The 27523-nt window shown below is 41.3% G+C and overlaps 1 protein-coding gene and 1 long non-coding RNA gene across 4 annotated transcripts in view; one reads left to right on the forward strand and one right to left on the reverse strand.

Annotated features, from left to right (window-relative positions):
- The first annotated feature begins 4087 nt into the window (after window positions 1–4087).
- LOC132875270 (uncharacterized) lies at window positions 4088–4750 on the forward strand. The gene is made up of 3 exons (XR_009651779.1): window positions 4088–4130; window positions 4390–4546; window positions 4689–4750. It is a non-coding gene; the product is annotated as an uncharacterized LOC132875270 (long non-coding RNA).
- Window positions 4751–12017: 7267 nt separating this feature from the next.
- creb3l1 (cAMP responsive element binding protein 3-like 1) overlaps window positions 12018–27523 on the reverse strand; it is a 79227-nt gene continuing 63721 nt past the window's right edge. For all 3 annotated transcript variants that reach the window (XM_060912093.1, XM_060912095.1, XM_060912094.1), the window contains exons 9-12: window positions 21726–21825; window positions 19209–19362; window positions 18228–18459; window positions 12018–13087 (exon numbers count right to left, since the gene is read on the reverse strand). In XM_060912093.1, coding sequence (XP_060768076.1) covers window positions 13051–13087; window positions 18228–18459; window positions 19209–19362; window positions 21726–21825 — 523 coding nt within the window. In that variant the 3' untranslated portion in view covers window positions 12018–13050. The remainder of the gene's footprint in view (window positions 13088–18227; window positions 18460–19208; window positions 19363–21725; window positions 21826–27523) is intronic.

Raw genomic sequence — 27523 nt, forward strand, 5'->3', positions numbered from 1 at the left:
TAGATTGATGATCTTGTCGGCGTTGCGGTCTTCTGCCCTCAGCCACTGCTGGCAGGCATCCAAGAGTTGCAGGCCGAATGTTAATGGCCGGCCGACCTCCTCCAACGTCAGCGTCCAGAAGCGCTGGCAATGATGTTCCAGGGAGCGGCCAACACGCTGCAGGATGGCTTTCTTTAGGTCTGCATACATGAGCTGGCTGTCAGCAGGGAGCTGCTGCGCTGTGAGCTGCACCTCGCCAGTCAGGAGCAGGAGGAGGCGTGCTGTGCACTGCTCAAGAGGCCACCCCCACGTTTCAGCCGCTTGCTCAAAGAGAATGAGGAAAGCTTCCAGATCGTCATGCAGGCCCATCGTCTTGAGGATGGTGTGAGGATAGTTGGCTGTGGTGGCGGTCAAAGCCCCTGCCGACACAAGCAGATCCTGGAACGCCTGCCAATCTTCCTGCTGGGCCAGCATCAAGGCTTCAAAGAGTTGCTCTTGCTCCTTCTGGAGGGTGGTCAGCACTTGATGCTGGTTCTGCTGGGTGGCAGTGAGGGCATAGATGAGCTCCTTGAATGGGGAGGACTCCATGTGGAGGCTCCCTTCAGTACTCCCAGGTTTTGGCACCACTGTAATATGTCCTTGATGTGGGTGGAGTACAGAAGCATAGCAGGCAGGAGCTGATGTTCACACACACACTTTATTTTACTTCTTTCTTTTGCTTTTCAGCTTGATTCAGTTACTGCTCATACACAGTCACACACAACACACACACGTATTCTGGTCGGGAGAGCTTCCCTCTCTCTGCTCTCTCCCTCCTTTTCTATCCTCTGTCACTGCAACACAGACACCCAACATTAATTAACCACAAGTGCATTGACTTTGCCACTCACCTTCACTGGCCCCACCCTCCATTCACAAACTGATGCTAGGCCATGCCCCCACTGCCACATTGGCCAAAAGAACTGCCATCCTTGCCAGCTAATACTTCTCCCACTGCTGTAATGAAATCTACCCAGTCGTTGTAGCTCGTCTTCAGTGGGTTAAAATCTTGTCAAGAAAACAAACCAAGTTTTTGTGACGAGTCAGCTGTAAACATCATTAACAAAGGGTACTCCTCAGTTCCCTTTATTAATAAATTTGTGAGGCGCCTCACATGGTCCTCTGTATTAAGGAATTTCATTGTTTGAGCAGCGCGTATTCCAGGCTTGGATAACAAAATAGCTGATTCTTTGTCCTGCTTGGAATTTCAGAATTTAAATTGCTTTAACCTGCCTACCTTTGCTGCTTCCTCTGCAAGCCATTTTGCAACCCACCCTCCACCCCAGCTCCTCCCCTTTTATGCTATCTGACTTTAATCAATGTCATTTCTGTGTCACTGATGCCTGCTCACAACCCTGCAAACTTATGTGCTCTCTGCTGCTCACTATATGCGATCTGGGTTAGCTAAGTCCACATTAAATATGTATCACTTTGCATGGGCTTACTTCACTTCCTTTTGTGCCACCTTCTCCATAGCTATCCTGCCTGTCAATATTTCCATCATAGTATCTATTCGTAAAACCATTGCATGCATAATTATGCATTATTTAATGTAACCTTTTATGGTGGCACGGTGGTGTAGTGGTTAGCACGGTCACCTCACCACAAGAACGTTCCGGATCTGAGCCCTTTTTGGAGCGGGAAAGGGGGATTGTTGAGTGGACAGTGTCCATACATCAATAATGTTGACCTTGTTTCCCACACAAAGGCTGAGGAAAAAGAAGAAAATGTGTCTCCCTTTTCCAATGCCCAAATGTTTTGAGAGTGTTTCAGGTCTTTTGTGTGGTTTTGAGGTGTAGTTGGGATGGAACCGCTCCTGAAACCTGGCAACCTTGGTTAATGACAGTTGAACAAAAGTACATCTACATCTAAAGTACATGACTGTGTTGTTGACGCTGAACTGCCTATTACAGGATTACTTCAAAAAATGTACTACAACCCCGATTCCAAAAAAGTTGGGACAAAGTACAAATTGTAAATAAAAACGGAATGCAATGATGTGGAAGTTTCAAAATTCCATATTTTATTCAGAATAGAACATAGATGACACATCAAATGTTTAAACTGAGAAAGTGTATCATTTAAACTTTAAATGAAATTAAAGTCATAATTAAGTGTATCATTTAAAGTGTATCATTTAAAATTTAAATGAAATTAAGTCATATTCTTTCGTCTTCTGCTGCAGCTGGGCATATACATTACCCGGTAATGCATATGCCCAGCTGCAGCAGAAGACGAAAGAATATGACTTTTTTTTCATTAGCACTGGATGAGAGCACGGATGTGCAGGACACAGCGCAGCTGCTAATTTTTATTCGTGGAGTTAGCGCAAACTTTGAAATGTGCGAGGATCTGGCAGCCCTCCAAAGTCTCAAAGGGACTACGACGGGGGAGGATATTTTTGGCAAAGTATGCCAAACCATGGAAGACTTGAACCTGGATTGGTCAAAGCTTGTTAGCATCATGACTGACGAAGCTCCTAGTATGGTGGGCGCGTCTCGGGGTCTGATCGGGCTCGTGAACCGGGAGATGGAAGAACGGGGTCTTATCGCCCCACTACAAGTCCACTGCCTAATTCACCAGCAAGCACTGTGCTGCAAAGTGTTGAAGTGGGATTCTGTCATGAAGGTTGTGGCGTCATGCATAAACTTCATCAGGGCAAAGGGACTTAAACACAGGCAGTTCCAACAATTCCTGTCTGAACTGGAGCCTGCGCATGGCGATGTGCTTTACTACACAGAGGTCAGATGGTTGAGCCGCGGCAGAGTTTTGAGGCGTTTTTACGAGCTGCTACCTGAGATAAACGCATTTCTTCATTCAAAAGACAAAACGGTCCCCGAGCTGATCGACCCAGAATGGAAATGGCACCTAGCATTTTTAACAGACGTGACAGAAATACTGAACAGCCTTAACTTGCAGCTACAAGGCCAAGGGAAACTAATCTGCGACATGTATTCCCACATAAAAGCATTTGAGGTGAAACTAGCGCTGCTTTTGGATCAAGTGAAAAACAACAACTTCATCCATCTTCCTGCTACCCAAAACCTCTCTACAGAGAACCCAGCGGTCCCGTTCCCAGCTGAAAAGTGTGTGGAAGCACTGGAAATGCTGAAGGCGGAGTTCGGTGTGCGATTTCGTGAACTACATGTTAATGCAAAAGATATCTGCCTTTTCCAGAACCCCTTTGTTTCTGACATTGACGAAGCCCAGCCTTCTTATCAGTTTGAGTTGGCCGAGTTACAGAACTGTGATGCCCTGAATAGGCCGTAAGGTGAACCCCGAAAAGTCTTTCAGAAACAAGATTCCGCTCCGACGTCTCCGAACTACATAATATCCAATTCTTAAAAATGGACGTATTATGAAATGATGTCATCAAAAAGTTCTCACCTTGTAATGCTGTCAATTTTTCGCACGAAGGCTTGAAAAAGCGAACTAATGTCATCGGCGCGGAATGATATTTTGGCACCGCGGAATAAGATTTCGCTACAGAACAGGTTCCACGGTTGCTGACGTAGCCCCATTTCGTAAACAAGAGACCAACATGGCAGCCGCCACAGCCTCGTCTAGCAGCAGTGGAGGAGAGGAAAGTTTGGAAATAACGGCAAAAAGGAGAAAACTTCTTGCACGTAAGCAGTGCTATATGCATATAGCTTCTGTGAAGCACGGAGTGACCCAGGAATTTACCTTCAAACGGTGGAATACATACCGGGACAGTATCCGACAGTGGCTGCAGTTGAGCGGTGAGAACAGGAGAGTAGCCGAAAACTACAAACACTTTAGAGTTTGACAAGATACCCGAGGATGCTGCCTTCCACCCTGCATGTTACTGCAGGTTTACGGACAAACTTGCTATTGAACGAGCGGGAAAGCGTATGGTGCGCGAGAAAGAAGGGGAAGATGAAACTCAAGACGCCGCAAGACCCTCCGAAGCTGGCCCCTCAAGATCGGGCAGCATTAAGAGTCTTAGATCCAGGTCAGCACTGCCTATGTCCAGCTCAGGTCCCGTCCTTCCTGCCCTGTGTATTATATGTAAAAAAAAAAACTCAAATTCATCTTAAAGGGAGGCAAATGACAAAGGGAAGCTCTTTCAAAAGCTGAGACCTTAACAGCAGGTAAGCAAACCCACCCATCCCCCCCACTCACACAAAGGGTCACAATCACTGATCAACCCCCCTGCCCCCCCCACACACAAAGGGTCACTATCACTGATGACTATCTACAGTGCTATCTCCCTCTGCAAGTGTGTTTGCATGCATGGATGTTATGTTTCAATGTTTGTATGCATGTAACATATGTGTGCCTTTATGTGAATATGCTACTGGCAAACTTAAATTCCTATGTGGTAATAAGCATGTCTTTCTGTCTGGCAAGGCAAGTTGCAGACTGCTGCTGAGACTAAAGATGACCACAGTATTCTGGTACACATTAAGGACAAAGACTGTGTGGCTCTGGAGGTGCAGTACCACAAGAGCTGCTACCAGCAGTACACCAGATTTCTGAATGAGCCTGCTAGACAAGAGAAGGACAAGTAAGCCATGTACTAACTTCTCATACATGACCATAGAATGCTACTTGCTACTGTTCAATGTGAAGACAATTAGTCACAGCACTGTGTATGTGTGTGTGTGTGTGTGTCTCCCCCACCCCCCTTCTCTGTCACTGACACCTAGGTCATTGCCTGGATGCTGACCCCTGCCTTTTTGCACCGTGCCACAGGACTTTTATATATATATATATATATATATATATATATATATATATATATATATTTGTGTGTGTATATATAAATTTGCATTTGTAATGTGTATATATCACTGTTTTGTTGCTTACATTTTCTATTAAAGTTTGCAATTTGCCACATAGTTCTGTTGTATGATGACTCAGTCTTGCATCTTCTTTGTTGCCACTGCTGCAGGTGCATAGTGCTGCCTAGTGCGTTTACCTACCTCTACTGTGCCGCTGCATAGGTAGTGAATAATTGAATCCCTGCCATTGTGCCTCTGAACTGAGCAATAGAACTGCAATATTATATATAGGTTGTATTATTATTATTGTGTATTATTATTCCTATGGACTCTTCTCCTTCCTGCACAATTTCTTAAATCTTGATCTGAAATCACACGCATTGCCTATATATTATATATGCCATTTTATGGCTAATCCATGGTGTGTATAGCCCACAATGATGAGTCAATACTCTATTCCAATACTGCCTGTGTAACATTGTAGGTCTGTTTTTCAAGCAAATTGTTTTATGGTTGATCAGTACTTTATAGTTAATAACCGAAGAGAATGAATACATGAATGGTCCTAGTCATAGACCATTACACCATATTTTGTACTATAATAATGGTGATAATAAAAATTATTTTTATTCTAATAATAATATAAACACTTCAATATACCACATATATGCAATATTGTCTTAGTGATGTATTTAAAGCACTATTTAGGACTTAGAAGACATTTCACCCACTTTGGAGGGTGTTTTGGAGACTTTTTCTACTAATGTGACTGTAATTACGCAAGCTGTCAGCTGATCTGTGGTCAAAAATCGGCAACGCGATTGGTCCAGACCGGTCACGTGATGTCCCAACACGTCATTTTTAGAGGAAAATAGTTCGCCATGCGATCGCTCGGTGCGAGGAATTGACAGGATTATAAGGTGAGAACTTTTTTCGCCACACTTTCTAGTACTCATTCTTAGTTTTAAAATAAATATTTCGTAGTTCGGAGACGTCGGAGCGAGATGAAACGAAAACGGGGTTCACCTTACGGCCTAGAAAGATGCATTCAAGCCCAACAGTCTTAGGCTACGTTCACACTGCAGGCTGAAGTGACTCAAATCCGATCTTTTCGCCCATATGTGACCTGTATCCGATCTTTTATTGACAATATGAACGACACAGGTCCGATTTTTTCAAATCCGACCCAGGCCGTTTGGATATGTGGTGCTAATTCCGATTCCTATCCGCTCTTCTCATATGCGACTTCAGTCTGAACCGCCAGGTCGCATTCATCCGACTTACACGTCATCAACAAGCCACAAACGTCACTATTCTGCGCTGAAGTAGGCGGCGGGTCTCTCAAAAAAGTTACAACAACATGGCGCATAATCACAGGCGCAGATAGAGGGTGGGACGAGTCATATTTAAATTCACCTCGTTCGGTCCCCCCCACTTATAGGGAGGAAAAAACGTCTATGCTGTCTTTCTTTGCATAAGGCAAACCTCACGGAAAAATCAAAAGACTAATTACCATTCGGTTTATTGAGGTGCACAGCAGTGTATACATATAGTTGCAACAACTCACATAAAACAAAACAAAGACTGATATTCGGTTGGTTGAGCTGCGCAGACTGCACAGGTTGCGAGCTCGAGCTTGGTTGCTATGGTTACTAACAACAAGTTTGACAGGCATGTTGGGGTTGGTTTGCTGGCAGCTTTGTCCCCCCCCCACAGTTTTTTGTCCCCCCCCCCAGTTCAAAAAACGTATCTGCGCCCCTGCGCATGACATCAATGCGAGGGACGCTTCGGGCTGTGAAGGTTCTGAATCTTCTCAATGGAAGGACGCAGAGGTTAGGGAGCTGATTTCCATTTGGGGGGATGCAGCTATTCAAGCTAGATTGGATGAGTCATACCGCAACCGGGCGGTTTTACTTCCGTAAACACTGGCCATGCTCACTGCGTGTGACGTCGTCGTATCCTGCAGTGCGCATGCGGAACACTTTTAGGTCGCTTTTCGTTCATACTGAGGATCACATACGCTACGTTCACACTGCAAGGCTTAATGCTCAATTCCGATTTTTTTGTGAAATCCGATTTTTTTGTGAGGTCGTTCACATTAACAAATATATGCGACTTGTATGTGATCCTCAGTATGAACGAAAAGCGACCTAAAAGTGTTCCGCATGCGCACTGCAGGATACGACGACGTCACACGCAGTGAGCATGGCCAGTGTTTACGGAAGTAAAACCGCCCGGTTGCGGTATGACTCATCCAATCTAGCTTGAATAGCTGCATCCCCCCAAATGGAAATCAGCTCCCTAACCTCTGCGTCCTTCCATTGAGAAGATTCAGAACCTTCACAGCCCGAAGCGTCCCTCGCATTGATGTCATGCGCAGGGGCGCAGATACGTTTTTTGAACTGGGGGGGCAAAAAACTGTGGGGGGGGGACAAAGCTGCCAGCAAACCAACCCCAACATGCCTGTCAAACTTGTTAGTAACCATAGCAACCAAGCTCGAGCTCGCAACCTGTGCAGTCTGCGCAGCTCAACCAACCGAATATCAGTCTTTGTTTTGTTTTATGTGAGTTGTTGCAACTATATGTATACACTGCTGTGCACCTCAATAAACCGAATGGTAATTAGTCTTTTGATTTTTCCGTGAGGTTTGCCTTATGCAAAGAAAGACAGCATAGACGTTTTTTCCTCCCTATAAGTGGGGGGGACCGAACGAGGTGAATTTAAATATGACTCGTCCCACCCTCTATCTGCGCCTGTGATTATGCGCCATGTTGTTGTAACTTTTTTGAGAGACCCGCCGCCTACTTCAGCGCAGAATAGTGACGTTTGTGGCTTGTTGATGACGTGTAAGTCGGATGAATGCGACCTGGCGGTTCAGACTGAAGTCGCATATGAGAAGAGCGGATAGGAATCGGAATTAGCACCACATATCCAAACGGCCTGGGTCGGATTTGAAAAAATCGGATCTGTGTCGTTCATATTGTCAATAAAAGATCGGATACAGGTCACATATGGGCGAAAAGATCGGATTTGAGTCACTTCAGCCTGCAGTGTGAACGTAGCCATACAAGTCGCATATATTTGTTAATGTGAACGACCTCACAAAAAAATCGGATTTCACAAAAAAATCGGAATTGAGCATTAAGCCTTGCAGTGTGAACGTAGCGTTATTGACTTCTATGCCGCCCTCCCAAACAACACGTACCCAAACATTAAAAAACACGGTATGAAGATGTCCACAGCTTTTGGCAGCACGTATATCTGTGAGCAAACCTTTTCACGCATGAACCACCTGAAAACTCCGATGAGATCAAGATTGACAGATGAACATCTCCATCAGTGTTTGAGACTTGCTGTGACTAAAATGGAACCTGACATTGAACTTCTCACCAGCCAGATGCAGGCCCACAGTTCACACTGATGAACATATATAGGTAAGCTTACTTTTCTGACTTGAACGAGCCATTCTGAGTACAAACAAATATAATCATAATGAAATCTACTGAGATAAAATCCGTTCTACAACCATACTGGTACTGAAATGTATTGTATTGGTAGGTGTTGGTATCAGTTCGGTTTCATAGCCTGCTTGCTTTCTGGTTTTCAGAGTGAAGATGATGAGAGAGAGCTGCAAACAGTTGTGTCTACAAGAAAATTAATGTTCCATGGTCTTTTTTTTCTGTGAAAAACTTGAAAAGGGTTATTTGGTTATTATTTATTTCATAAATAGTGTTATTTATTTCATTAATAATGTTATTATTTATTTTCTGATTTTTTTTCCTGTCAAGATCCCAGAAAGGGTTAATTTTTGGTTATGTGTGGCTTTCTGGAAAACAATAAATGTTTACATTTAGACACCTCTGCGATCGTCTCACTTTTTGTTTCAAACTGGCCCCGGCCCGCCGTCAGAGAAGGGAAAAGTTATTTGGCCCTCACAGGAAAAAGTTTGGGACCCCTGATTTAAAGAGAAAAATTAGGTGATTTTTAAATTTCATGACAACACCACATCTCAAAAAAGTTGGGACAAGGCCATCTTTACCACCGTGAGACATCCCCTTTTCTCCTTACAACAGTCTGTAAATGTCTGGGGACTGAGGAGACAAGCTGCTCAAGTTTAGGGATAGGAATGTTAACCCAATCTTGTCTAATGTAGGATTCTAGTTGCTCAACTGTCTTGGGTCTTTTTTGTCGTATCTTCCGTTTTATGATGCGACAAATGTTTTCTGTGGGTGAAAGATCTGGACTGCAGGCTGGCCAGTTCAGTACCCGTACCCTTCTTCTACGCAGCCATGATGCTGTAATTGATGCAGTATGTGGTTTGGCATTGTCATGTTGGAAAATGCAAGGTCTTCCCTGAAAGAGACATCGTCTGGATGGGAGCATATGTTGCTCTAGAACCTGGATATACCTTTCAGCATTGATGGTGTCTTTCCAGATGTGTAAGCTGCCCATGCCATACGCACTAATGCAACCCCATACCATACCATCAGAGATGCAGGCTTCTGAACTGAGCGCTGATAACAACTTGAGTCGTCCTTCTCCTATTTAGTCCGAATGACACGGCGTCCCTGATTTCCATAAAGAACTTCAAATTTTGATTCATCTGACCACAGAACAGTTTTCCACTTTGCCACAGTCCATTTTAAATGAGCCTTGTCCCAGAGAAGACGTCTGCGCTTCTGGATCATGTTTAGATACGGCTTCTTCTTTGAACTATAGAGTTTTAGCTGGCAACGGCGGATGGCACGGTGAATTGTGTTCACAGATAATGTTCTCTGGAAATATTCCTGAGCCCATTTTGTGATTTCCAATACAGAAGCATGCCTGTATGTGATGTAGTGCTGTCTAAGGGCCCCAAGATCACGGGCACCCAGTATGGTTTTCCAGCTTTGTCCCTTACGCACAGAGATTCTTCCAGATTCTCTGAATCTTTTGATGATATTATGCACTGTAGATGATGATATGTTCAAAGTCTTTGCAATTTTACACTGTTTACAATTTTACAACTCCTTTCTGATATTGCTCCATTATTTGTTGGCGCAGAATTAGGGGGATTGGTGATCCTCTTCCCATCTTTACTTCTGAGAGCCGCTGCCACTCCAAGATGCTCTTTTTATACCCAGTCATGTTAATGACCTATTGCCAATTGAGCTAATGAGTTGTAATTTGGTCCTCCAGCTGTTCCTTTTTTGTACCTTTTAACTTTTCCAGCCTCTTATTGCCCCTGTCCCAACTTTTTTGAGATGTGTTGCTGTCATGAAATTTCAAATGAGCCAATATTTGGCATGAAATTTTAAAATGTCTCACTTGCGACATTTGATATGTTGTCTATGTTCTATTATGAATACAATATCAGTTTTTGAGATTTGTAAATTATTGCATTCCATTTTTATTTACAGTTTGTACTTTTGTCCCAACTTTTTTGGAATCGGGATTGTAGATAGAAGCATGTAATTCAAATGTGATAGCCACTCAACTTCATTCTGTTAATGGTATTAATGTTATACCACACCAAACCTCACGAACCACTGCTACATGAACCAAATATAAGCTAATGTGTGTATCTACTTTGACATTTTCAAATTTAATGCCATCATGTGATACCACAAAGTGACATTTGTGATATTAACCTGTAGCACTATTTGATATTTTCTGTTCAAACTGTATTCTTTAAGGTCACTGCACAAAGGTATTCTTTAAGGGTTCTTAACTTGGGCCTCTCCTGGATACAATACCAAAGGGTTCTATGTAACTTTCTTTTTTTTTTCCTTCTATGAATGTATTTCAGTTCAGCAGATCAACTACCTCTTAAAAGCAGGAAGGAAGTGACCTTGTTTTGTAAGTGACTGTACTGACCACCCTGACCCCTAGTGATCATATGGTTTCCTACACTGTGGATAATAAACTGTTAAGCTATTTCAGGCAGTGCTGTAGTGTTTGGTTATAGGTGTATAATAATAGCAGTGGAACCCATTCTGCTCCAACTATTTATACATGTATTTTAAAAACAGAAATAAATAACACAAGGAAACAGAGGTTTGCTTCTGCAAATTTTTGTATTTTGCTTCATTCTAACTCTACTTTGGTATAATATAGACAGAAACAGACAGAAGTTTGAAGCACAGAGAGAAACATGCAGCAAGGAAGCAACACAGTGCCAAAGTTAAACATCAGGTCCACAACCCCCAACCAGGCGCATAGTGAATACTGAAGCGCATCAGAAATATAAAAATACATCCTCCATATTTACAGATAGAATTGACCATCAATGTCATATGTACAAAAGGCAACAAAAAGGATGAGGACATAGGTGGTACCAACAATAATTACACTGAAAGTTCTAGGTTTTTAAAGCGTTTCCAACATGTAAGGTATTTTAGACATAATTCCTAGCTTGAATTATGGAAGTCCAAGCCAACTCTTAAATCTGAGCCAAGTTTTAGAGAAATCTTGATCCAGGCTTTAGCCCTGATTGACTCATTTATTTATGGAGACACAAAGCTGCAATTATACTGTAAAATTATACTGTACACTTTGATATTTTCCAATGATTAAACAAGCCAACTCTAAAGACAGGACACAGTTGGAACTATTCAGTAAACTATAGGATAGAAAATACAACATAATTACCTCATGGACAGCAGCTTGATGAGGTTCATGATATCTTTACCAAATACAAAGCCATTTAAAGTTTTCAAATTGGGAATTGTGCGTACATTGGTGAATTACGTGACTTTTTTGCTTTACAAGAATAATCAGATCATATGGATATTATATACATGATGCAAGAATGAAAGCACATAGAATTGCACCATTAGAAACAATTGAAATGAATTTGACATGATATACATTTGATGTGCATGTGTATGAATGTCTTCACTTCCATGGTATTCAGATTCTCAGGTGTATAACAAAGTATATATCTGCATATTTGTATGTAAGATTGCAGTTAAACTTTATTTAAAAAAATATTCTGCATAAAAGAAAGGAGATTTCTAACTATTGTGATGGCATTACTGCTGATTGTCCTGGTTCTATCCACCCTATATACAAAAGTTTCTTTTCTTTATACAGAATAAAGATAACACAAAAACTGTTTAACAGTTATGACAAAAAAAGATCATGTAAATTTTACATCATCCATGGCAATTATTTAAAAAAAAAAAGTTTCACTTTTTTTGTGCATAAAATAAATATGCTCTTTTTGGAATGCTGACAATCGTTGAATATATTATGGATACTTTAAATTCAGTACAAATGCATCTAGATTTTTAAATGTAACAGTAAAAAAAAAAATAAAAATCCATTTAATTCTCAGTAAGCTCAAAAGAATCTAAAAGAGAAGACTGGAGGTTAAGAAAATAGTAAATATTAAATATGAATACATGGAAAAAAAATAACTTGAAGGCACTTAAATCAATTAGTTTTCCTAGTGCAAAACAAGTGCAGTCCAGCTTTAACTCAATGCATCAACTGTTCTTGTGGTGAATATAAAAGAATACACTGCTTTTAACTAAAGTATGGGCTTTAACACTTTTGTGCTAGAAGTATTAAGCATGACATGGTCCACAGGCAAAAGAATCAGTTTCAAAATCAAAATGTAGATGTAATAAACAAAACAGGAAAAAAAAACCCTAAAACAAAACAAAAAATTAAGTAAACTTTTCAATAAGTTGTCCAGTTTCTGTTTCGATTCATGCTTTACGAGTGGGAGGCATTTAGAAGATCTGAAATTGTCTGTCAGTCAACTGGAAATTGAAGCTGGACATTGTAACAGATTTCTCTGAGCATTAGTAACACCCAATCAAGGAAGTTTCCCATCATAAAAGACTGCACAACAGACTGGACCAAGATCGTGTCATTTTGTTTAACACTTTTGGCACATAGACTGAAATCTGTTGTGAAAGTGAAAGCTCAGAACACCAGGCACCTGTTATAACGCCAGTACTTTTTTCTTATTTTTTTTTAGAAAAGGGAACAGAGAGGAAGAGAAATCTTAGAAGGAAGAATACCAATTTGGTGTGATTTTAGAGAGAACAGCAGCTTTTTCACTCGTTCTCTCACTCAGTCACTCTGGGTCATTTTTCTGTTCCCTCTTCTCTCTCTGTCTTCTTTTTGCACATTGGTGTGCTCAGGCTGTGTGCCTGAGAGTGGTGTATGATGTCTTGGTTTTGTAGGATGAAAGAGTGGTAACACTTGGGAGCACCACCAGGAGTAGGGCCTGGATGACATGGGGTCAAAGGTCAGCGGAGGCCTATGTGATGTAGGCAGCTCCGCTCAGAGAGGTTAGAAATATTCAGCCTCTCCATCAGGATCATTCTCTCTATTAAAAAAAAGAAAGCAAGAATAGAAAGATATACATCAGATATACTACATGCATATTCAATTGCATGATACAACAATTTTACATTTTTACTTGAATTAGAACAAAAATTTTGGATCCTTCTTGCTTGGATCAGTTATCCACATTTTGAGATCATATTGATGTTCATACAATACTTTAAAAATTACCAAAAGGATGATGTTAGCTCCTGTCACATCAATCTAATTCTTATGTGAAGGTCATGAAGGTCACCGAATATTTGATGAGGATGAAAATGATATAAATCATCCTATGGCTTTTACAGTCACCAGATTTCAACCCAACTGAACACTAATGGGAGATTTTGGATTGATGTGTTGGATAGCTGTGGTGTATATTTCAGAACACTGAGTGAATGAATATTTTAGGAAAAATAACATTCATGGCTCCTGTACAGGGGGCAGTATGGTGGTGTAGTGGTTAGCACTGTCGCCTCACAGCAAGAAGGTTCTGGGTTCGAGCCTAGTGGCCGACAGGGGCCTTTCTGTGTGGCGTTTGCATGTTCTCCCTGTGTCTGCGTGGGTTTCCTCCGGGTGCTCAGGTTTCCCCTACAGTCTAAAGACATGCAGGTTAGGTTAATTGGTGACTCTAAATTGACTGTAGGTGTGAATGTGAGCATGAATTGTTGTTTGTCTCCATGTGTCAGCCCTGCGATGATTTGGCGACTTGTCCAGGGTGTACCCCGCCTCTCGCCCATAGTCAGCTGGGATAGGCTCCAGCTTGCCCATGACCCTGCACAGGATAAGTGGTTATGGATAATGGATGGATGGCTTCTGTACAGTTCCAGTTTGATCAAAGTACATCAAAGCTGTTCTGGTAGCTTGTGCTGATTTTTATTAATTTTTCATTTAAATTGTCTAAGGCCCACTTTACACGGGGATGGTCTGAAACAAAAACGCAAAAGTCCGTTTTCGTTCTCACTTTTTTCCACGTCTACACGACCGTTTTCAAGGAGGAAATCTGCGTCTATACGGTGATGCATAAATGTGTGGAATTCAATTGGATGTGCATGCCAGGTGGCTAGGTGGTGCTGTGAAAGACCTCCGCTATGTCTGCACGCATGCGCAACATCTTCTGTCTTGTCTGATCTGCACATCTGCGCCGCAAAAACTTTGACTACTCTGGCTATGGTAAGTAAGAAAGTAAGTAAAAAAGTAAGAGCATACTATACCCGCCTCTGTTCATTAACAGTATATGTGCAGATTCGGTATAGATGTTCGAAGGACTCCTGGACGTTTATTAAAGTTGCCAGAGCAGCTTGAAGGTCCGTTGGATCGATGTAATCAGACATGCTCTTACTTTTTTACTTACTTTCTTACTTCCCGGGCTGGCATGTACAGTATATGACATATGTATGACGTAAACGCGTACCCGACGTGAGCAGATCTGAGCAGAGTTTCGCGTATTGGGTAGTTTAGGCGGATATGCAACGGGGGCTGTTTTTAACTTATCCACTCTGGAAGGCGTTTTCAATTTTTTCCGTTTTCAGCCTCGGAAACGCCATCCCCGTGTAGACGAAAGGCACTTCCGATAAAATATTTAGTCGTTTTTACCCGACAGCGTCCTCGTGTAAACGGGCCCTAAGATTTTAGAATCTGGATACAGAGGGAATCCATGATTCACTAGTGAACAGAACACAAGGGTTACATACTTTCATTTACATTCAAGGTGATATAGTAATAATCCTTTTTCACAAGTTGACACAGTTCCCTGAGGACTTAATGAAATCTCTGTGATTATGCTTTGGTCAATATCCCACAAGGATAAAGCACCACAGCTCCTTTCTCAAACTGTCTAAACAGCCCTGTTCAAAATGGCTGATTTGAGTGCCTGTTCCTTTAAATGATAATGAGCCACTGCTCGCCTCACCCCCACCCTCATTCCACTGGCCAATCAGGTAGCACTTTCATTATGAATATTTATTCAGAAAGGCAGTTCTCAAGCCATGATTGGAGATCTCATCTCATCTCATCTCATCTCATCTCATCTCATCTCATCTCATCTCATTATCTCTAGCCACTTTATCCTGTTCTACAGAGTCGCAGGCAAGCTGGAGCCTATCCTAGCTGACTACAGGTGAAAGGCAGGGTACACCCTGGACAAGTCGCCAGGTCATCACAGGGCATGATTGGAGATACTTGGATGAATATTGTCTCATTGAAGCACATGGGCTGAATCTGAAATCTCAGTATGTAGTAACGACAATTAAGTACCTACTACCTGACTGTAACTGTTGTACATTTTATGAGCATGTGAGAGAGTAGTAAGGACACAATTCCAATGTACTCCTCTGCCATCTTACCTGTCCAATGACATGGATGTTCACAGATGACGTATACACTTGTACAACCCCGATTCCAAAAAAGTTGGGACAAAGTACAAATTGTAAATAAAAACAGAATGCAATGATGTGGAAGTTTCAAAATTCCATATTTTATCCAGAATAGAACATAGATGACATATCAAATGTTTAAACTGAGAAAATGTATCATTTAAAGAGAAAAATTAGGTGATTTTAAATTTCATGACAACAACATATCTCAAAAAAGTTGGGACAAGGCCATGTTTACCACTGTGAGACATCCCCTTTTCTCTTTACTACAGTCTGTAAACGTCTGGAGACTGAGGAGACAAGTTGCTCAAGTTTAGGGATAGGAATGTTAACCCATTCTTGTCTAATGTAGGATTCTAGTTGCTCAACTGTCTTAGGTCTTTTTTGTTGTATCTTCCGTTTTATGATGCGACAAATGTTTTCTATGGGTGAAAGATCTGGACTGCAGGCTGGCCAGTTCAGTACCCGGACCCTTCTTCTATGCAGCCATGATGCTGTAATTGATGCAGTATGTGGTTTGGCATTGTCATGTTGGAAAATGCAAGGTCTTCCCTGAAAGGGACGTAGTCTGGATGGGAGCATATGTTGCTCTAGAACCTGGATATACTTTTCAGCATTGATGGTGTCTTTCCAGATGTGTAAGCTGCCCATGCCAAATGCACTAATGCAACCCCATACCATCAGAGATGCAGGCTTCTGAACTGAGCGCTGATAACAACTTGGGTCGTCCTTCTCCTCTTTAGTCCGAATGACACGACGTCCCTGATTTCCATAAAGAACTTCAAATTTTGATTCGTCTGACCACAGAACAGTTTTCCACTTTGCCACAGTCCATTTTAAATGAGCTTTGGCCCAGAGAAGACATCTGTGCTTCTGGATCATGTTTAAATACAGAGGCTTCTTTGAACTATAGAGTTTTAGCTGGCAACGGCGGATGGCACAGTGAATTGTGTTCACAGATAATGTTCTCTGGAAATATTCCTGAGCCCATTTTGTGATTTCCAATACAGAAGCATGCCTGTATGTGATGCAGTGCCATCTAAGGGCCCGAAGATCACAGGCACCCAGTATGGTTTTCCAGCCTTGACCCTTACGCACAGAGATTCTTCCAGATTCTCTGAATCTCTTGATGATATTATGCACTGTAGATGATGATATGTTCAAACTCTTTGCAATTTTACACTGTCGAACTCCTTTCTGATATTGCTCCACTATTTGTTGGCGCAGAATTAGGGGGATTGGTGATCCTCTTCCCATCTTTACTTCTGAGAGCTGCTGCCACTCCAAGATGCTCTTTTTATACCCAGTCATGTTAATTACCTATTGCCAATTGACCTAATGAGTTGCAATTTTGTCCTCCAGCTGTTCCTTTTTTGTACCTTTAACTTTTCCAGCCTCTTATTGCCCCTGTCCCAACTTTTTTGAGATGTGTTGCTGTCATGAAATTTCAAATGAGCCAATATTTGGCATGAAATTTCAAAATGTCTCATTTTCGACATTTGATATGTTGTCTATGTTCTATTGTGAATACAATATCAGTTTTTGAGATTTGTAAATTATTGCATTCCATTTTTGTTTACATTTGTACTTTGTCCCAACTTTTTTGGAATCGGGGTTGTATGCAGCGAAATAAAATAAAAAATATATACTTCTGCATCGGCAGAAATGTTTAAACAAATCCTGATCCATTTGTATACCACTGCAACAACCATTTTCACTTCATACAGCCAACTTTTTTCTATTTTTCCTTGGGGAATTCTTCAGTTATTCATCTGCTTCAGCTGAATTTTGGGATAGTGTGGTGTGGTAAGTTTGCATACTACGGATGGAGTAGGTCATCTGGGGACTGTTCAACTATTATTAAATCCCTAGTGAGTATTCGGACACCCTACGTATTTCTTTTTGCATACTGATACTATGGAAGATTGCGCATTTGGATGCAGCCAAGTTTTCTGAAACAGGCAGCCCAAAAGAAACTGACTGGGTTGTGGTATTTCAGAATTTGTGGGTTGGTAGGCTCCAGATATCCAACTGTATATGCACAAGCACTGAAAAAGTGAGTTTTTCATACTTTGTCCCCTTTAAAATTTCATGTCCATCCATTCTCCTTCGAGTTACAAAAATTAACATGAAATATTCATATGTTATTGTTACCTTTACATTTATGGCACATGTGCACACACACAGGCGTGTGCACACACAGCTTGATTAGTGTCATGTGACTTTCTGTTGTGTAATTATTTACAAACAGGTAAATCTTCAAATTTTTTTATTCAGTATTGTATGGGCTTTGTAACATTTATGCAAGCTGACATTTGTAGCAGCTGCGTGAGCTAGAAAAACAAAAATATCTCATCTCATCTCATTATCTCTAGCCGCTTTATCCTTCTACAGGGTCGCAGGCAAGCTGGAGCCTATCCCAGCTGACTACGGGCGAAAGGCGGGGTACACCCTGGACAAGTCGCCAGGTCTGACACATAGACAGACAACCATTCACACTCACATTCACACCTACGGTCAATTTAGAGTCACCAGTTAACCTAACCTGCATGTCTTTGGACTGTGGGGGAAACCGGAGCACCCGGAGGAAACCCACGCGGACACGGGGAGAACATGCAAACTCCACACAGAAAGGCCCTCGCCGGCCCCGGGGCTCGAACCCAGGACCTTCTTGCTGTGAGGCGACAGCGCTAACCACTACACCACCGTGCCGCCCCAAACAAAAATATATTACTAAATATATATGATGTGTGTGTGTGTTCTTCTCACCGTGTATGGAAGTGTTGCTCTTGGTGGAGGAGGGGGGCGCCACTGCTGTTCTTGTCAGACTGTGCTGGGTTCAGGTACGTGCTGATGTGAGTGTGAGTCTGCTTGTGGGTCTCCTTCAGGTCCTGTGTATATTGGTGTGGCGCCCCCTCCCCCCTCTTTACACTCAGCATGCTCCTGTGGCTGTTCTCCAGCGAGGAACCCTCCTCATAGAAGAGCAGGCTGCGGGACCGGACTGCAAACACACACACACACACACACACAATAATAGCACAGTTACTATGAGTTCTAAACTTAGAACTACAGTGTGTATGACTCGCTTGTGTGTCTTCTTCTTAATATCATCATAATCATCAACAGCAACAACAATAATAATGTTATAAATAAATATTAATGTTGCAAGTTTTCAAAAATATAGTTGCATGATTTATGCTGCTATATGAATTAATGCATAATAATAATAATAATAATAATAATATTTTGTGTGTGTTTAATAAACACTAAAATGCATTGAGTCAGGCCTGAACAGATCTTCAGTTACTATGGCAACACAGCCAGCCTTCCTCAAAATGGAGGAGGCTTTTGAATAATGGAGAGATGATATTCAGAAGCAAGTGTGTATGTATGTAACTGATGAGCAAGAAGGTTGGTGAGGGCTATGGCGTGATATCTCAGCATGAGACTTTCAGCATTAATCAGAGAGTGAGAACAGCCATTCTGCCAGGAAGTCATCAGAGCTCAGTAGAGGGACCATAGAGAGGCACAAAAAGAGACAAAGATAGAGAGAGACAAAGAAAGATAGATAGAGAGAGAGAGAGAGAGAATCAGAGATAGACAAAAACAGAAAGACAGTGAATCAGGCAGGGACAGAGAGAGAGAGAGAGAGCACTCTGTTAGACAGTTGAATGTGTTGTATGTAATGTGCTGTGAAATGACAGTAAAAAGCACTATATCAGTAATCTATCATCCTTATGGGACACGTACCCGGGCTGGTGGTGTAGAGGTGAGTCGCGGGAAGCGGGCCAGATTTCACCGTGTGTGATGGTGAGGATGAGGAGGAGGAAGAAGAGTAGAGTGAGAGCTCAGGCAGGCAGGGAGCCAGCGAGCCCAAAACCAGCACAAAACACAGCGCCACCACCTGGCCGAGAAGAGGAACCACACACACGGTGAGAGCGCCGCTCCGCCGCAACCAGCTAATCTAGAGTCAGTGTGATACTCACTCAGCACACTCTCTATTTACACCACTTCAACAGGCTGTTTTTCTGTTTTCAGATTTATACACAGTTTTCTCCCAATTCAGTCTATGTCAGCTGTGTGGGAAGGCAAACCATGCATCTTTTTAACCTGCTGGTCATGAACCATAAGAGGACGACTGAACACACTCAGAGAAAAGTTCTGTCTTCCCTATTCCATATAAATAATGAACATGATTGGGTAGTCTCACTTCAATGAAAAGAGACGACACTGAGCCCATCCTACCCACACAGAGAGCAGGGTGAATTATGCTCTCTAGGACTTCAGGCCATGAATAGCTGTGACTTCATCATTATGTGTGTAGTGTAATAGAACCCCAATTCCAAAAAGTTGAGATGCTGTGTAAAATGTAAATAAAAAGAGAATGTGACATGGCATTAAAAACAGACATGATTCTGTAGTGGAAATTGCTGCATGGACTCAGGAACACTTCCAAAAACCATCATCTGCGCACACAGTTCATCACTGCATCCACAAATACAAGTTAAAACAGTATATAAACAATATCCAGAAACACCAGCTGCTTCTCTAGACCTAAGCTCATTGACGATGGACTGAGATGAAGTGGAAAACTGTCCTGTAGTCTGATGAATTGAAATTTGAAATTCTTTTTGGAACTCACGGACACCACATCCTCTGGGCTAAAGAGAAGAGGGACCATCTGGCTCATTATCAGCACAAAGTTCAAAAGCCAGCATGTGTGATGTTATGGAGGGCATTAGTGCACATGGCATGGGTAGCTTGCACATCTGGGAAAGCACCATTAGTGCTGAATGATATACATTAAGACATCTTTTTCAGGGAAGGCCTTGCTTATTTCAGCAAAACAATGCCAAACCACATTCTGCAAATATTACAACTGCATGGCACCATAGTAAAAGAGTCCAGGTGCTAAACTGGCCTGCCTGCAGTCCAGAATTACCTTGCACTGAAAACATTACGTGCATTATGAAACACAAAGTATGACAAAGGAGACCCCAAACTGTTGAACAACTGAAACTGTATATCAGACAAGTATGGGACAACATTTCATTTTCAAAACTACAGCAATTGGTCTCCTCAGTTCCCAGACATTTATAGTGTTTTGTTAAAAATAGCAGTACTGCCCACACAGTGGTAAATATGCCATATTATATGTGTGTGTGTGTGTGTGTGTGTGTGTCTCAGTTTCAAAATTGGATATGCTGTCTTTGTACAATTTTCAATGAAATATAGGGTTTCCATGACTTCTGAAATCATAGCATTCTGATTTTATTTACATTTTACACAGCATCTAAACTTTTTTGGAATTAGGGTTGTAAACTGAGTGTACTAAATTTTTGCACTCAAATGAACAATGTCACTTGGCACCTGTCTTTGTCTTGTCATTTATTTTGTTTATTGTACTTGGATAGCTAGATGTTTAGATAGCTAGGCGTTTACTTAGAAAGCTATATAGAGTGTTATTTATATGCCTTGTTTTGTAATCTCTTTTTTCGTTCTATTTCTTTATAAATGCACCATGGGGAGGCTGAAGGAAACGATATTTCAGTGCACTGTATACTTGTATATGGATGTATTGGCAATAAAGCTCTCTTGAATCTATTTTGAGTCTTGAATCTGAAAGCTCCATGGAAGAAATGTGACTCTAGATCAGTCCACAAGACATACACACACACCACAATGCACTAGCACCCTTTTTACAAAGATCAGCTGTGACAGAGTCTCATGCTATCTATCTATCTATCTATCTATCTATCTATCTATCTATCTATCTATCTATCTATCTATCTATAAAATACTAAACATATAATTTATTCAGTATTAACATTCAAGAGTAATATAAGCTATTAATAATTATATGAATTAGAGTGTAAGAGATTAATAATTACAGCCCTTACAGGCTTATGCTTGAGTAATTATACTTGTGTGTGAAAGAACCGGGGGGGGGGGGGGGGGGGGGATTTGCCTGTTTGTGTTTGATGTAAATTTTAAATTTGGGGAATAAAATAAAAAGATAGTTTGATAGCTCAATAGATAGATAGATAGATAGATAGATAGAGATTGAGGTATAACATGCAATGAAGGGTGATTTTTTTTTTTTTTTTGCTTTTGACAGTGGGTGTGTTCCTGTTTGTAACTAGTGGTGTTTGTTGCTACTTCCTCAGGATAGTCCAATATATACAAACAATGTGACATTTTCTTTCCACTTGATGAAATTGCGCCTAAGATCTTAAGAAGAGTGAAAAAGAGTAAGAGAAAGCATACCATGAGACAGGTCCCGGTCTGTGTGGAGGCCATCTTACAGGATCGAGGCACTTTGCCACTGACTAGAGCCTGAAGCTTCTGTAACTGCTGCAGCAAAGACCTGCAGAAAGAAACACAGAATTTTTAGACAGTTCTATTGCATGTCCGTGAGAGTCCATCTGCCTTTAATAACATTCGGTATCCATTTATCCTCATTCCATTCAATTATAGTAGGAGCTGGTGAAAGCACACAGTAATTCACCTCGTACTGAAGGACAGTGTCAAGACACTCACTCTTTCTTCCTATTCCAAAACACATCATACTATTTGAAAAGTACATAATTTAATCTGTACTCTTTATTTTCATGTTCTTCCTCCATGCACAGTCTGTTTACAGATGCAGAGTCCGTGTCATTTTCACCCGAGTCCAAATGACTTCTGTAAAGACTGTATCACAGCTCTCTCTGGTGTACAAACACCGCAACCACTAGGAAAGAGGAACATTACGTGAGATTGCTTCAGAAGTGTGACTCTGCTCAAATTCTGTGAACTGTTCAAAAATCAAAGTGAAATGAACTCCGATAAAACACCATTTGTCCTTCTCTCTTTTTCTTCAATATGATCTGAGGTTATGAGATTTCTTTCTTTTTTCATAATAGGGAGGTTTTCCTTACAGTTCGTGCTAATTAGGACTCGGGACTGTGACTAAAGTCTAGGAATAACACTGAGCTGAAAAGAATGTGTCTGTTTCCATTTAAACCCTATCACTCTCAGTTTCACACTAAAACCCTGAAACTGACTGTATCTTCTCTCAAAACAAGTTCAGTTGCCAACATATATTATTTTCCCCAGAAACACCACCCCCTTTCTGCTGTGTGTGTGTGTGTGTGTGTGTGTGTGTGTATATAGTTTTTTTTTTCTGAACTAAATCTAACTAATGGCCTGTGACATAAAATCTCAAATATATTTGCTTTGGCCACAAAATATACACTTTATCCAAATCTGGGATGTTTGATAAGAAACCTGTATTTGCACAATGAAATATCTGAGAATAAATTCTAATCTGACAAAAAAAACCCTGAAATATTTATCGTAATTATTTAATCATTTTATGCTAAACATTTATTGTTATTTTTTCTGAACTTATTGAATTATTTATTAATCCTGTATAGTGCAAATATCTTTACTATTGTACATATTTTACCATTCATTTATTCTCTTCTTCTTATGCGAATGACAGATTTATTAAGATGATTAAATGTCAGGGACAGACCACACACACACACACACACACACACACACACACACACACACACACACTATAGTGCCTTGCAAAAGTATTCATACCCCTTGAACTTTTTCACATTTTTCCACCTTACAACCACAAACTTAAAATTTTTTTATTGAGATTTTATGTGATAGACCAACACAGAGTAGCACATACGGTAATTGTGAAGTGAAACGAAAATAATAAATGGTCTTCAAAATTTTAAACAAATAAAAATCTGAAAAATGTGGTGTACAATCCAGTGCAATCAATTGCCTTCAGAAGTCATCTAATTAGATAATAGAGTCCTACTGTGTGTAATTTACTCTCAGCATAAATACACTTGTTCTGTGAAGGCCTCAGTGGTTTGTTAGAGAACACTGAAGAACAAACAGCATCATGAAGACCAAAGAACTCACCAGACAGGTCAGGGATAAAGTTCTGGAGAAGTTTAAAGCAGGGTTAGGTTATAAATAATATCCCAAGCTCTGAACATCTCAAGAAGCACTGTTCAATCCATCATTCAAAAATGGAAAAAGTATGGCACAACTGCAAACCTACCAAGATATGGCCGTCCACCTAAACTGACAGAGCGAGCAAGGAGAGCACTAGTCAGAGAAGCAGCCAAGGGGCCCATGATCACTCTGGAGGAGCTGCAGAAATCCACAGCTCAGGTGGGAGAATGTGTGCACAGGACAACTATAAGTCGTACACTCCACAAATCTGGCCTTTTTGGAAGAGTGGCAAGAAGAAAGCCATTGTTGAAAGACAGGCATAAGAAGCCACGTAGGGGACACAGCAAACATGTGAAAGAAGGTGCTTTGGTCAGATGAGACCAAAGTTGAACTTTTTGGCCTAAATGCAAAGCACTATGTGTGGCGGAAAACTAACACTGCTCATCACCCTGCACACACCATCCCCACTGTGAAACATGGTGGTGGCAGCATCATGCTATGGGGATGCTTTTCTTCAGCAGGGACAGGGAAGCTGGTCAGAGTTGATGGGAAGATGGATGGAGCTAAATACAGGGCAATCCTGGAAGAAAACCTGTTGGAGGCTGCAAAAGACTTGAGACTGGGAAGGAGATTCACCTTCCAGCAAGACAATAACACTAAACATACAGCCAGAGCTACAATGGAATGGTTTAGATCAAAGAATATTAATATGTGTTAGAATGGCCCAGTCAAAGTCCAGACCTAAATCCCATTGAGCATCTGTGGCAAGACTTGAAAATTGCTGTTCACAGATGCTCTCCATCCAATCTCGCTGAGCTTGAGCTATTTTGCAAAGAAGAATGGGCAAAAATTTCAGTGTCTAGATGTGCAAAGCTGGTAGAGACATACCACAAAAGACTTGCAGCTGTAATTGCAGCAAAAGGTGGCTCTACAAAGTATTGACGCAGGGGGGCTGAATACTAATGGACATCAGATTTTTCAGATTTTTATTTGTTTAAAATTTTGAAGACCATTTATCATTTTTGTTTCACTTCACAATTATGTGCTACTCTGTGTTGGTCTATCACATAAAATCTCAATAAAAAAAAATTTTAAGTTTGTGGTTGTAAGGTGGAAAAATGTGAAAAAGTTCAAGGGGTATGAATACTTTTGCAAGGCACTGTATATATATGGTGCCTTGCAAAAGCATCCATCCCCTTGGTGTTTGTCCTGTTTTGTTGCATTACAAGACGGATTTAAAATGGATTTTTTGGGGGTTAGCAGCATTTGATTTACACAACATGCCTACCACTTTAAAGCTCATAGGCAACGGTTTTAATTTTATGCACATTTGAAACTTTATGTTAAAAAACCCTCTGTAATTTTCTTCTGATCCCAAGAAGTATTGTTAATAAGTAATAATTAAAATAAGTTAGCGTGGATTGCGGCAAATTTCTGTTCGGCTATTTTCGTGACCACTCGGCACGTGACGTCATTTAAGCCAAACAAACTGCTTGAGCTGAGTCCACTTCTGTTTACTTACATTGCCATTCGGCTTGAGTGCAGACGTGCATTCAGGAATTTCCAAAGAAAAACCATGCCTTATTGTTGTGCAGTGAACTGTAACAACGGGACCAGTTCAGGAAGAAGTTTTTACCTTTTTCCGAGAGAGGAGAAGAGGCAGAGAGAGTGGATTGGCTTTTTCTGGAAGAGGAGAAGAGGTGGAGCGAGAGGATTGGCTTTTTCCAAAAAAGGAGAAGAGGCGGAGCGAGTGGGTTGGCTTTTTCCGAAAGAGGAGAAGAGGCAGAGCAAGAGGGTTGGCTTTTTCTGGAAGAGGAGACAAGGCGGAGAGAGTGGATTGTGTGCGTGCAGCCAGAGGGTTGTTTTTTTCCGGAAGAGGAGATGAGGCAGAGAGAGTGGATTGTATGCGTGAAGCCAGAGGGTTGTTTTTTTTCCAGAAGAGGCGGAGAGAGTGGATTGTGTGCGTGAAACAAAATCAAGCAGTCAAAGAAGAAATGGACCAGCAACGCTCAAGCAAAAAGGAGAAGATTGGAGGTAAACATTTTTACTTTTGCTTGCAATTGACAAGTCAAGAATCCTGAGGGATCCTGTACAATCATTGTGGAAATGAGACAAAGGGATATTTCTTTGCTTAGAGTAGGCTATAAATAGTATAATGCCATGGATGGCAGGCTAATGTGGCCTAACAGCGCACTGTCAAATAATCGTTACCTATATCCACTAGGGAGGGTGGTTTAATTATTCTTCAAAAGGGCTCTTATTTAGTATTATGACGAAAGTAGGAATTTATCATAATTACCAGGATAATTAGTTTGGGCATGAGTCTTGTTGAGGTCCGGGGTCACCGTGATCAGAGTCGGCAGAGTCGCTGTCTGATTCCGACGCTGTCTGGTCAAACCAGTGGGCCACATTCACCGATTGCTTCGCAACGGCCATACGTTCATACATATATGGTTTCACCTCTCGATATTCAATTTGGAGTGTTCCTACTTCAAAATCGCTATCAGACATTTTACACAACCTCTCATGACCAAAGTCTATACACGTGTGCTTGGTTCGCAGGTAAACACAGAACTGCTCCCAGTCTGTTTGGCTTAAATGACGTCACGACGACTGTCCCCTGGCGGTGAAAGTGCGCATAAGTGAGATGTCAACAAACCTTCGGAAATTGGGCAAAACAGTATATTTTAACCATTTTATTCAATTTTAGGGTGCAAATTAAAACACTAGGAAAATTGAATTCGCTTTTTGGGTTGTTCTTCTAGACAATAAAGTTGATATGCTATGTTTCCCCTCAGACTATTGCCAATGACCTTTAAAGGTGCACACTGTTTTTTTTTTATTGTGACACAAACAATAATTAAGATGAAATAAGTATTCACCCCCTTTCGTATGAAACCCCTAAATAAGAGCTGGTCCAACCAATTCACTTCATAAGTCACATAATTAGTTGATTAAGATCCATCTGTGTACAATCAAAGTGCCACATGATCTGTCACATGTTGTCTCTATAAATCAACCTGTTCTGGAAGGACCATGACTCTGCAACACTATGAAGCAAGCAACATGAAAACCAAGGGAGCACTCCAAACAGGTCAGAGACAAAGTTGTAGAGAAGTATAGATCAGGGTTGTGTCATAAAAAATATCCCAAACTTTGAATATCCCAGGGAATGCCATTAAATCCATTATAGCAAAATGGAAAGAATATGGCACCACTACAGACCTGATAAGAGAAGGCTGCCCACCAAAACTCACAGACCGGGCAAAGAGGGCATTAATCAGAGAATCAACAAAGACACCAATGATAATGCTGAGGGAGCTGCAAACATCCACAGTGGAGATGGGAGTATCTGTCCATAGGACCACTTTAAGCCATACACTCCACAGAGTGGGGCTTTATGGAAGAGTGGCCAGAAAAAAGTCATTGCTTAAAAAAAAAAAGGTTTGGTGTTTGCCCAACAACATGTGGCAGACCCTCCAAACACATGGAAGAAGATTCTCTGGTCAAATGAGACAAAAATTGAACTTTTTGGCCATCATGGGAAATGCCATGTGTGGCGCAAACCCAACACCCTGAGAACACCATCCCTACAATGAAGCATGGTGGTGGCAGCATCATGCTGTGGGGATGTTTTTCATCTGCAGGGACAGGAAAGCTGGTCAGGACTGAAGGAAAGGATGGATGGCACTAAATACAGGGCAATTCTGGAGGAAAACCTGTTTGAGTCAGCCAGAAGTTTGAGACTGGAATGAAGGTTCACAGTCTAGCAGGACAATGACCCTAAACATACTGCTAAAACCACACTGGAGTGATTTAAAGGGAAACATTTAAATGCCTTGGAATGGCCAAGTCAAAGCCCAGACCTCAATCCAATTAAGAATCTGTGGTAGAGCTTGAAGATTGCTGTACACCAGGGGTTCCCAAAGTGTGGTGCGCGCACCCCCGGGGGTGCGCGAGCTGCCACTAGGGGGTGCGCAAGATAAAAAAATGTAATGGCAATTTTTAACTCTTCTTCTACGCCCTAACGGTTCTGCAGTAGTTTGTGGCTTCATTAATTCATTCGCGATGCTCAACTGGTTGAAATCGGCAAAACT

This window comes from Neoarius graeffei, chromosome 27 (genome assembly GCF_027579695.1).
Source record: "Neoarius graeffei isolate fNeoGra1 chromosome 27, fNeoGra1.pri, whole genome shotgun sequence".
NCBI classification, from domain to species: domain Eukaryota; kingdom Metazoa; phylum Chordata; class Actinopteri; order Siluriformes; family Ariidae; genus Neoarius; species Neoarius graeffei.